The 12,419-nt window shown below is 56.6% G+C and overlaps 1 protein-coding gene across 1 annotated transcript; it reads right to left on the reverse strand.

Moving 5' to 3' along the window:
• Positions 1-7,630: 7,630 nt before the first annotated feature.
• On the reverse strand, positions 7,631-11,469 carry Foxf1 (forkhead box F1). The gene is made up of 2 exons (XM_020159370.2): positions 10,391-11,469; positions 7,631-9,057 (listed from the first exon to the last, which is right to left on the reverse strand). The coding sequence occupies exons 1-2, from the start codon at positions 11,367-11,369 to the stop codon at positions 8,897-8,899; spliced, it is 1,140 nt and encodes a 379-aa protein (XP_020014959.1). The 5' UTR covers positions 11,370-11,469; the 3' UTR covers positions 7,631-8,896.
• Between the last annotated feature and the right edge of the window lie 950 nt (positions 11,470-12,419).

Genomic DNA, 12,419 nt, shown 5'->3' on the forward strand with positions numbered 1-12,419 from the left:
CACAACCTGAGCTGCAGGTGAGGGAGAGAGGACAGTGCACACTTCTCTCCTAGTCACAGTGACTTAACTTCAGTGAGCTATGTTAACTGAAGTGCCAGTGGTGAGACCAGGCTCTGAAGCTCTGAGACCATCCTTCCGTCAGGCGCCTCCTGGACATGGGCAGGAGTCACACCGTGCCATGCTGGCTTTTTGGGGGTGGCCTTAGAAACTGGGGGTTCCACTTTGTCCCTGGGAACCCAGCCCCTCTTGGTGAGCAAGCCCTCCCAGGCTGCTTTTGATGAAGGCCTCTGGGAGAGGAAGGACAGCCAGCACCAGGAGGGGGCACCAACCTGGAAGGGCTCCAAGCCCTGAATTGCCACCCGGCGGCTGCCTGGAGCAAAGATGAGTTGTTCCATCACCCAGCGCTATGGAGCTCCACCAAAGCCATTATGCCCCATCCTGAGTTAAACAGGACTCTCGCTGTTTTGCTGAGCTTTGCTGGAGTGCTCTGTTCCTCAATAATCCATTGCATAGTTGCATTTAAAGTCGCAGATAATGATACTCATCTACAGATTGTGATGTACTTACATATAAGTTTATATTCCTATTGGAGAAATAATATATGTTACATACATAGACGCACAAATGCATGATGCCACAGGCTCCTCTTCACCACTGTGAGAGATGCCTGTATGTCACAAACGTAGTCAAGTTCCAGGGAGAGGAGCCAACTTGCCACCATGCCCCCCACTGAGTAGAGAGAGCAGCTGGTGCTCACCTGAACTCTCCTCCACCATGGCTTGTCCTCAGCCTGCCACCTTACAAGGTTGAGGCAAAGCCATGGACGTTTTGTAGATGAGAAAAGCAGCCTCCATCCCAACAAGGTGACTCCTCCCAGGTCACAGGCAGGCAAGCAGAGATGGGTCTGGCCCAGGTCTGTTCTGTGATGCCTGCAGGAACCCTCTGGTCTGGGCATCAGGGTTGTGCCCTGGGCATCAGGTCCTGCCAGGCCAGTAGGGACCGCTACACCAGCCCTGCCCCCTTGCCTGAAAAATCCCTGCATTTGATTGCTAGATGAGAGCAGAGTCTCTGCAGCATGTCTCCTGGGCATGGCGCAACCTCAGGTCTTGGCGCCCCGCTGCCCACTTCTCTGAGTCCTGGCCACCTTGCCAATGTCAGTGGTCACCAAAGGTTTTTACTGGAGTCCGCTAGGGCCATCTTTAAACAAGCAGAGACTTTTAAATAGGGAAGCCCCTCCCTCTCCCGGGGCCAGGTTTCTTCCTGTGAATGGAACCCTTTATTTTTGATGTCCATAAATCATGAAGGTTAAAATGGGAGTTGACATGTGACCGTGTAATGTGGACATGTTGCACTTGGGAGGTTTGGAAGCAGCGGCACAAGTCCTGAGGTGCTGAGTTGTGAGTAAATGGCACATCTCTCTCGCGGTGGAGGGGGAACTGCTCGCTCAGCCCTCAGAAGAACCCCAGAGCAGGTACTGCAGTCACCCTGTTTCCAGATAAGGAAGGTGTGGTTCTGTGACCCGCCTCGCAGGATTCCACAACAGAGCTGGCCAGAGCCCCAAGCCCCTCCGCCCAGGAAGGGAAAGGGCCCCAGGGAAACACTGGCTGCTGCCCTCCTGACATGAGCAGCCCTTCAGGGCTGTGGACACCACGGCAGCTTGTCAGACATGGTTAGTGGTTGAAGAGCATGGTATTGGAGCCACACCTTGGGGCTTGCCACGTGTCCTAGCTGGGCCACTTCCGGCAAAGTGCTGCTTCTCTCTGTGCCTTGTTTTTTTTGCAGATTAACTCACTTGAGCTTCACAATGTGCTGTCTGCCGTCATCCCATTTACAGAGGCGGAAGCTGAGGCTTGCAGAGGAAGCACACCTGCCCAGGATTTCAAAGTTAGGAAGAGGTGGAATCGAACTCAGCCCTGTGACTACAGTGCCCTTTATCGCCATATCCATTACCTGCTTTCCCTGGATTCTTGGTGTCTCGGGCTGCAGGGAGATGTGTCCTGAGGCCAGCACAGCTGCCTCGGGGTGGGGTTAGAAATAGCCTTTATTTTCTTTTCATTTTCCTGAAGTTTATTTTTTTTAAAAAAGGCTTATTTGTGCAATTAAGAATACTAAATTAATTTTCCACAAATGGCTTAACAAAGGTCATAGGGTCTGAAATACCAAAATCAGGTCACTCACCTGTGCACATCTGTAGCTGCTCGCCTTGGCATCAGTTTTCCCTTGGGACTTATTTTCAGACCCCAGCACGAACTGCAGGAGTTGCCAGCAGGTGGCGCTGCTGCCACGTGACAATCCGTGCCAGGCAGCGGCTTCCCCGCCGCGGATTTACTGGGTTTCCTCTTCTTCCCAAAGGGGTCCTGGCTTCCAAGCTCCTTCCCTGGGACGGGCACTGGGGTGAGGAGCCTTGGGAAGTGAATAGGCCCTGCTGCCGCCCACGTGTCCTGCTGCTTTCAGGAGTGTCCATCGCCCGCCCCGCAGACCCCCTTCCTCCCCACCATTTTGCTGGCTGTGCTTCCTTTGCATGCACAGGCCCGGTGTATGCAAAGAGACCCGGCCTAGGGGTCCAGTGGAGAACAGGGTGGACCAGGGCTGCCTGACCTCCAGAAACACCACGTTCTGATCCGGGGCTCGCTTCGGGGGACATTTCCAAAGGCCACGATGTTTCCAGGGACATTTGAGGGGTCTGCCCCTTTCCACATGGCTGTAACCCAACAGTGATGTCTCTAGTTTTGATGAGCTGCTCATTGTCCCCCAGCCCCAGACTGGAGCCTCAGGCCATCATTCATGGCACAAAACTCTTTAGGATACACCAGGGGATGGCTGGCACCTGCCCCCAGCGATGCTGTCCACCCTAGACAGGCTTCTTCTCTTCTAGGCAAACAGCTGGTGTTGCAAGGGTCAGAGGGAGACCACCACTGGGCTGGGCAGGTCCTCGGGTCTGGCCGGCTTTCAGCTTGGGACAGACACCAGGTGGCCCTGGCCCTGGTGATCTCTGCTCTTCAGGATATCCACGTCACCCACATCCTGGGGCTGGACACAGCTGGAAGGTCCAGCAGGCTGGGGTTCTTATCCATGCAGTGCAGACCAGGCCTGTGCTCTGAGGGAGGCAGGCACTTCCCGCCTTCATAAGCTCTATGGCGAGGCACACTCTGCCTTTCCCCAGCCAGGTGGGTGGCCATGGGCTCTGGTCTGTTACGCTGTGATGACAGGACGGTGTCTGCCTGTTCACAGTGATTGGAGACCAATGTCAGCAATTGCAGGAGCTCAGTGTCTGTGGAGTAGAGCAGCCATGGGGCTCTTCCTCCATCCTGTGGTTTCACACCTGCAGACACCAATTGTCACTCTTCCCTTGGCAGCCCCCAAAGCACATCCAGAAATATGATTGTGGGGTTGGGGGCATAGCTCAGTGGGAGAATGCCTGCTAAGGGCAAGGCACTGGGTTCAATGGGGGGGGTGGAGACAGAGAGGGAGGGAGGGAGGGAGGGATGGAAGGAAGGGAAGGGGAAAGAAGAAGGAAAGAGAAGGAGGAAAAGAAAAAATGTCAAATAATAAGGCCCAAGATGCTTCCTCAAGAAGCCTCAAGAGGTTTGAGGTTTTTCTCACTGACCAAGGGGGTCCGAGGAAGCTTCCACAGGGCCCTTGCACAGTGGGATCACAGTCTATGACACTGGGAGGAAGTAAATGTCAGTGCTGTGAGTAGGGGGCTGAAAGACCAGGCCCTGCCCTACCAGTGAGCCCCTTCCCAGCTCAACAGGAAGCAGGGCAGGGTCTGAGAGCCAGCTGGTGTTTAGAGACCAGTCCCACTACCCCAGTCCATTGTCACCTCCCAGTGGGGGCTGAATCTGATTCCTCTTCTTTTTTTAATTGGAAACAAGATGTGCAGGAAAATGAACACCTTGGCTCCCAGAGCCTTGGAGCATATTGGTTAGGGACCTGGGCACGGGCGCCATGGGCACTGGGTCTGAGTGCAAATTCTACCTTTTGCCTGTTCTGTGTCCAGGGCAAGTCATGCTCTCTGAACTCAGTTTCTGCACTGGAAGGGAGAGCCATGAGACCAAGCTAAGAAGATGCTGTGAGGACGCATGGCGGGGGGGGGGGGGTTGTGCACACCCACACATCCCTCATGAATGCTGGTCCGCCATGCCTGCTGGCCTGGGCTCCAGGTTCTCTCAAGCAGCCAAGGTTACAGGCACAAGAGCCGACCCTGCAGGCAGGCAGGCAGGAGAGGGCAGCAGAGGCCAGGCCCAGCTGCCTCACCAGGGCTTTCCAAGGGCTGAATATGCTGGGAAAAGGGGACCCAAACTTCAGCACTCACCAGAGCCACCTAGCAAACTGGAGACCTCCAGAGGATAATCAGTTTGGGAAGACCCCCCCCCCCACTCCCAGCCCAGCGAGCTTCTGGTGAAGGCAGATCCCAGGGTGCACTCTGAGAGCTGCCTTGAGAGGAGAAGCCTGCTAGGCGCCACTGGCCTCACTGGGGTCAGGAAGATTAGGAAATTCTGCTGGTGGAAAAGTTACTGTTAAAATTCCAACGCTTTGTTGTTTATTTAGAGATGGAGTCTCACTATGAAATCCGGGCTGGCCTAGAACCCCTGATCCTCCTGCCTCTGCCCCCCTAGTGTTGGTATTACAGGCATCACCACCATGCCCAGCAAAGTTCCACCTCTTGAGCCATATGGCTGGCTTCCTTCTCCCTAGGAAGGCAGGGAAGTCTAGGTGCATCCAGAAAGGTGGGAGTCCAGCTGTTCCCAAACTGGTTGCTCACTGTAAGTCCCCAAGCAGGTTCCCTATAAAATATGGATTATTACACCTCCCCTCCCTGCACGTACACACACATCACCAGGACAGGCATATACACCACACCACCAGATCTCTAGGGTGAGAAATGCCCAATCCCCTCTAGGTGCTGGAGAGCTAGGCATCTCTTGGCTCCTTTGGAGGTCATTTCATTAACCACAATTCCCCTACGTCTACCAGGACAGTATGGTCAGAGCCATGGACACCAAGGCTCACTGGTGATTGGCTTGCTCAGGGCAAAGACTACCTGCTATCTTTTCACTATCTCCAAGGAGAACTGCAGGCTGGTAGGTGGCTCACAGGGCTCTCCTGCACCAACAACTGTTCCCTGCCCTTGATCCTCCAGCCCCAAAGAGGAAAGAAAACAGTGAGATAAAGCTGGCTTTTGTGGGCCAGGTGCCTTCACATCAGAAGCCCATGCCTGGATGCCTTCTGCAGCCAGGTGCTACTGGCCCTGGCCCTAGGGGCTGAGGTCCATGCTCGAAGACCCAAAGTCCCTCCTGGCCAGCCTGCAGTCCCACCTGGCTGGGGCCAGGGAGCTCAGAATCCTCACCCAAATGCTTCTGGGAGGCAAGGAGAGAGCATCTGGGCTCCGCTGTACCCAGAGCGTGGGACCCGTTCGAGAAGTGCGGTGCCCTCCAGATGTGCGATGCACCACCAGCAGCTAGGAGAAGTGCATCCTTGCCACATCTTCCAGCCTTTTACTACGGGGGAGGGGGAGCGGTTACATACACTCAGGGCATCTGGGCTGTGATGCTCTAGGGCAAACCCTTAAGATACGCATGGAGATGCCTAATTAATTCTACCTAGGATGCTCTGTGTTAGCTGATAACCCCCTATGCACTTAGGTGATAGAAATTCACACCAGACTCCAAAGTGCTTTTGCATTATAAGGTTGTAACTTGCACATGACCGCCACACTTTTGCGGGAGCCCAGGCGGAAAAAGGCCCTGGGGGAAAAAACCCAACCAAGGGCGGTCTGCGGAATGCAGCGGGGGAGGCGTCAAATCCGAGCATGGATTCGGAGGCGATTTTTCTGCCGCACCTGGCCCTTCCGGACTTGCCTGGAACCGGACTCTTCCACTAGGCAAGGCTGGACTTTCCCTCGTCCTCAGGCGGCAGGTCAAGCCTAGAAGAGAAGCAAGGCTCTGTCCTCTGGTAACCCGGGCCAGTTTTCCTATGCTAGCCGGTTTGGGTGCCTCCCACCCAGCTGGCTCAAGGACGTAGGAGAGCTGGGAGAACTCGCTGAAATGAAGACATCAGCCGGGCAGATGAACAGAAAGCCGAAGTTCGCCGCCACCTGGGACTCTGGTACACCGGCGCCAAAGCTCAAAGCCACGCGCAATGAAGGCGCACGGGGGCCTTTGGCGCTCCAGGCGCAGAGTGAGCGGTGTGGGGGGCTGGAGACGCTGTAGGAGTCCTGGGAGTGCGCCGGCTGGGCCGGAGTTGGGTTTCTCCTAATCAACCCTACTTCCCCAAAGCCTCCATCCTAATTGAGGCGCAATCTCTGGCCGAGGGGAGGGGCGCTCTTGTCCGCGGAGGCCGTCTGGACGCGGACGCCACGTTCCCGCGCGGAGAGGTTTATTTTCCTGGTCATGGTGAGAGATGGAGATACGGAGAGGTGGCCTCCGCATCCCGGGAAGGACTGTGCCTTCTCCCCCTACTCCCACCCCGCCGCGGGGTTTCGAACCTGCTCCGGGAGCGCAAGGCCCGGCGCGTGCAAGCCAACGCGCAGCGTCCCACAGTCCTTGGCCTGACGCTGCGGCCCGCTTGAGCTCCGGAGCGATGGAGTCGCCGGCCTTTTCCTGTCCCCTTTATCTCGGTTTTATAGACAGCTGTTAGTTTGGGACATTAATTGCCCGGGCGAGTTTATTGATAATTTTGATGTAACAGAGCACCGGAGAAATTACCCCCACGTCCAAAACGTCAACTCTGAGAAGAAGCAGGTACAGACTGGAGACCCCACGGCGCGCAGACACTGCGGTGGGTCAGGCGCGCGCACCGACAATGTGACTTATCGTGCTTGTTTTCCTGGGTGGCCAGGATCGGAATAGAGGGGGAGTAAGCGGAAGACACAAGCTTTTTGTTTTTGGTTTTTTTTCTTTCCCCAGAAAAGGAAAAATACGATTTAGGAAGAAAACGTTACCGGATCGGAAATATGCCGGTAGCTTTGCGCTCCCACCAATGGCCCCTTCCAAGCTCAGATTATACCCGATTTGCGATTGGGGAAAACCAAGTATTGGGTACAAAAAATAGTAAGACAAAAAGCAAAACTTTAAAGTTGTTTCATTGTTTATAAAAGCTAGAATAAGAGACCCGTAAAGTCTGAGGCTCAGAGTAAAAAACTCATTGGTCTTGGAGGGGCAAGTTAAAAAAAAAAGTATATATAAACATGTACATAAATTTACATATATGTATGTCCATAAATTTACATATGTATATAGTCTGGTTTTCTCCAGGGGAATTTGGACATTTTAACTTTAACCTTTGATTATTTCTTAAAAATAAAAATGACATTGAGAGGGGCGGAGGGCTCTTCTTAAAAAACAGAAGCCAAGAAAAACCGTTACTCCTGTCCAGATTTTACTTCAATGTGAAATGAAGGGTAAAGAGAGAAGGACTGGCCAAAAAAAAGAAAGAAAGAAAAAAACAAACAAAAAAAAAAACCAGAAAAAGAAAAAAAGGTATTTAGTTACCGAGATTTAAAATTTTTAAAGTGTTCAGAGACCCGAAGTCTTTCTATACTTGGGGTCTGGAGACATTTGCAGACCCTCCCCCAACACGATTTTCATGTGATTTTATTTCTGCTAGATACGGGTTTAAAGGCCATGTACAAATGTTATACATTTTTATTTTTGTTCTTTTTTTTAGGAAAAAAATACACAAAAGGCAAAACATCCTTGAATTGTCATTTTATACAGTGCAGAAGGAAATTTAAAATGTGTCACAAACGCTGCACCCCAGCAGCCAAAAAACTAAAAAAGGGACGGGGGATAGTCCTTCATATTATATATATATTTATATAAAACATATGGAATTTTGTTTTTACATGGATCGGTCTTTGTTTCAAATTTACAATGGATATCTAAAAAAAAAAATCTACACGGCAAATATTGCCAACAAAGTTACACCATTAATACTGATAAACGGAGGAGCCTATGCGGCGTTTCGATTATTAGGGAAAGAAAGAATAAATAACACGATGAGCCTTGCTAGAGTTTTAAAAAGTGCCTTAACCTTTCTGCATCTCGCGCGGCCACGGGCCTCCCCGTCCCTTCCTCAAGCTGTGTTCCGCTAGTTTTCTCCAACCGGAAAGTTTACAGTAGAGATTGGGAGAGAGAAAAACACCCACGGAAAAAGTCAAAATGCAATCCCAAACAAAACGAACACACTGAAGAGAAGAAGGGGGAGGTGGAAGGGGACGGTAGAGGCCACACGGACAGACGGACAGCCGCTCGCTTCTTGGCTCCTTCTATTTTCTTTCAAAGACGAACAGTGGCTTTGGAAATGCAAGTTCTGTGCACAACCATCCACCTGTGGTTGCTGATGGAGACGTCTGGGGTGGGGAAGGAGGTCGCCGTGCCTTGTCCCCTCCTCCTCCCAGCAGAAGATGGCTCTAAAGGGACATTCTTTCAAAAAAAAAGTTAAAAAGATAAATACTCAACCAAAAAATAAAAATATTTGATAATGATGGGTCTCACATGCTTGCATTTCTTCTAAAAAACAAAAATCCTCCCTCACTTTCGCCATTGGGGGGAGGGGGACCTCAGCAGACTTCTTTTCGAGCTGAAGGCTTTCCCCAACACAGCACCTTCGCAGCCTTTTTCAATAGGATCGAAAATACTTATTTACCGACAGCTGCAGTCGGATCAGGCCCCCACCGCCACCATTTTTTAAAATTTGTGAGGGAGTAGGGGAGAAGTGGTCGACCACAACGCTGGGTTTTGCTGGGGATTTCTTTCCAAATAATCCTGTTGGGGAAGGGCCGGACTCTTTTCTTCTGCCGACGGTTATACCTCGAGAATAAAGCAGTTTCTGACGGTGGGCTCCGAGGTCCCTGGGCTGCCGGCCTGTGCCGGGAGGGCCCGCGGCCGCAGCCTCACATCACACAGGGCTTGATGTCTTGGTAGGTGACCTGCTGGTGGTAGTAGGAGCCGCCGCCGGCTGAGTGCATGGACGAGGACGCCATGGCGTTGAAAGAGAAGACAAATTCTTTTCGGTCACACATGCTGGGCGACTGCGAATGATACCGCGGAATGCCTGCAAGGCGAGGCGACAGCAAGGGTTGGGGGTACAAGAGTTAGCGTCTGGGAGGAGAAGGGGCGCTACCCGCGGGCGCACGGGGCGGCCCATCCCGGCTGGGGCGCACGGCAGCCTCCCCACGCGCGCGATGGGTTCCCGGCCTGGGGTGTGGCGGGGCCTGCAGTGCCAGGCAGCTGGGGGGATGCGGCCCCTCGCTTCGCGCCCCGCAGGACAAACCCGTCGCATTGGCGGGGAGCCCTGCTCTGGGCAGCTCCCACCTAGCGGGCCTCTCTCTGCTTAGACACCTCCCCGGCCCCGCGGACGGCTTCCCCAAACCAAAGGAGAAGATGGCCTGCAGACGCGAGAACTTGCCTGGCCTAAGCCCTGCACCGCCACCGCCACTCGGGTGGAGCGAGAGGCCCTAGCAAACCCAGCGACCGACTTGCCATCAGCAAGACAAGCAAGGGCTTCTCCAAGAATCCTTTGGAGAACAGACCCCAGGGCAGCTGGAGCTGGAATGTGCAAGGGCCAAGCAGAGCAACCCCCATGGAGAGGCAGCCCACCAGCCTCCAGGCCTGGCTCTGGGCTCCAGCCTCCTGCAGCCTGCTGACAGCTGACCCCTGACTGCCCAGCTACTAGCTGCTGCTCCCAGAACTAGGCCCAGAAGGAGATAGCCACTGGTGGAGGTTCACAAGCAAGAGACAGCTGATCATCTTTCTCAAGGGGTTGTGTGTGTCTGGGGGGAGGATCTGGAGACCTGAAAACCTGGATCCTGAGAAACAAAGAATGTCTGCAGGCCGCTGTTGGGATGCTTAATGGGTCTGGCCACCACACTGCCCTACCCCTGTCACCACAAAATGCCCCTGGACTCACTGCCAGGCCTGGTTCCCTGAAGGCCTGGGGCTGAACCTCTGAGTGCTGCTCTGGCCGCTTTGGGCCTAACTCTTCCGTTCTGCCCTGGCTGGACAGACTGCTGAGGGCCCTGCCAGGGGATGATGGGCCTGCTGACCAAGGCTGGGGGTCCTGGCTCCATACCGAGATGTTTCTGAGGAGAAGGGACCATGAGGGACCCCAAGGACTTAGATTATTGAGATCCAAAACTTTTTGGTGAGAATGGGGCCTACCTGGTAAGGCTTGGGGCGGCCAGCAGGCAGAGTTGGAACAGAAAGAAACCAATTAGCCCATATCCGGGGCCTCAAGCTGGACTCACCCCTCAAAAGGAGAGAGGTGGGACCAAGAGGCACCCTGGGAACTGGTGTTCCCCTCTGCGTTGGGTCTGAGTCCTAGAAATGGAGTTAAATTCAGCCCAGGGGAGTCAGCGTGTCTGGGGCTGGGTCCCACGGGCACTCACCTTGCAGCTCAGCTGGGGCGTTGTGACTGTTCTGGTGCAGGTACGGCTGATCCAGGGAGTGCGTGGAGAGGCTGCCGGACAGGGGGTTGGCCGTGGGATTACAGGGGGACAAGGGCTGCTGCTTGATGTAGGAGGCGCCGCTGTTGAGCGCCGCGGAGGCAGAGGGCGGCCAGGCTGCGGCGGAGCCAGAGTAGACGGCATGCGGCTCCATGACCCCGCTGGCGGCTGCCGGCAACAGCGGGGAGGCGGGCACCGAGCTGTCGTGGTGCGGGTACTCGCCAGCCGCTGCGCCCCCGCAGCTGCCCATGTACGAGTGGCCGCCGTTGGAGGGCAGGTGGGGCACCGAGTGGCTGGGCAATGCCATGCCGTCCACGTTGCCCGGCAAGTGGCCGTTCATCATTCCCAGGCCGCCCTCCAGCGCCAGGCTGTTGGGAGGGCACGAGAGGCCGCCGGCCGAGCCCTGGAAGCCGTAGGTGTCCGGGAGGTGGTTGAAGCCGAGCCCGTTCATCATGCTGTACATAGGCTTGAGCGCCTGGCACTTCCTTCGGAAGCCGCGCGGCCGCCGCCGAAAGGAGCCCTCCTCGAACATGAACTCGCTGGCCGGGTCGATGGTCCAGTAGTGGCCCTTGCCGGGCCGCCCGAGGCCCTTGGGCAGCTTGATGAAGCACTCGTTGAGCGAGAGGTTGTGGCGCACGGAGTTCTTCCAGCCCTGGTAGGAGCCGCGGAAGAAAGGGAAGCGGCTCTGCAGAAACTGGTAGATCTCGCTGAGCGTCAGGCGCTTGGTGGGCGAGCTCTGGATAGCCATGACTATGAGCGCGATGTAGGAGTAGGGCGGCTTCTCCGGGCGCCGGATGCCGGCGTTCGTCTTCTTGGCCTTGGACTGGCCGGACGACGCGGGGTCCATGGCCGCGCCGCCTCCCCCGCCGCTGCCGCCGCCGCCGCCGTGCGGTGGCTGCTGCTTCTCGGGCGCCGAAGACATCGGGTGGCTGCTGCCGCCGCCGCCGCTGCCGCCGCTGCTCTGCGCCGCGGAGGAGCCGGGAGGAGGAGGAGGAGGAGGAAGAGGAGGAGGGGGAGGAGGGCAAGGGGGAGGGGGCTGCGCGCGCGGGGCTGGCTGCACCTCTGCCGTCATCGGCGGCCACTTCTCCCGAGCGAGCCTCGGCGCGCCCTCCCCCGCTCGCTCGCCCGCCCGCCCTCCCCGAGGAGCTGCAGGATCCGCCGGCGGTTGGCTCAGAGCCCCCCTCTCGCTCCAACTGCCCCCTCCCCCACCCTTTCTCCTCCTTCTTTCTCTCTCGCCCTCCCACCGGGGAAGGAGCCGAGCGGAGGCCGAGGGCAGCCCGGGAGGAGGCCGCGAGGAAGCTCCCCCCGGGCTTTTGTGGGGGAGGCACCACCTCCTGGGGCTGCGGCCGTGCGCCCCCGCTGAGAGCAGCGCTGGGTCCCCGCCGCCCGCGGCGCTCGGCTCCGCGATTCCGGCCCGGGCCGCTTTCACTGCATCTCCGCTCGGCGGCGTCCTGCCGGCCGGCGTAGGACCCTCTAGGAGTTCCCTCCCCTCCCTGCCCCCCTCCAGCCCCCGCCTTGGTGGGCGCTTAAAGGGCCCCCACCCTCGCCGCCAGCAGAACCCGCCCCGCCTCCACCAACCTGGCGAGCAAGTGTTAATGCGCCCTTCGCCCGCGGCTCAGCCCCGACGCGCTCAGGCCCCCGCCTTCTAGGCCCGGGCGGCGCAGCAGGAAACGCGCCTCGGACCCCGGGCCTCCGCCGACACGCACCGCCCTGCGGCAAATCGCAAGTGCCGATGCCGCCAGGTCGTGACCATCGTGGGCATGGCCGGCTTGGCTCCGGGTCCCCGTGGCCGGACGCCGTAAGTTCCCGCGAGGGACCGCCTACCCACACTATCCGCCCCGGGAAAGACTGCGCCGCGCCCGAGATTTTTTGGACTCGCCCAGCAGCGCGCGAGCGGGCAGCCAGCCGCCCAGGGCCGAGCGCAGGCGGAAAACGAAAGCGCAGGGCGGGTCGCGGTCGCTTTGTCTCTGGC

Source organism: Castor canadensis, chromosome 15, assembly GCF_047511655.1.
Source record: "Castor canadensis chromosome 15, mCasCan1.hap1v2, whole genome shotgun sequence".
In the NCBI taxonomy this organism is placed as follows: Eukaryota; Metazoa; Chordata; class Mammalia; order Rodentia; family Castoridae; genus Castor; species Castor canadensis.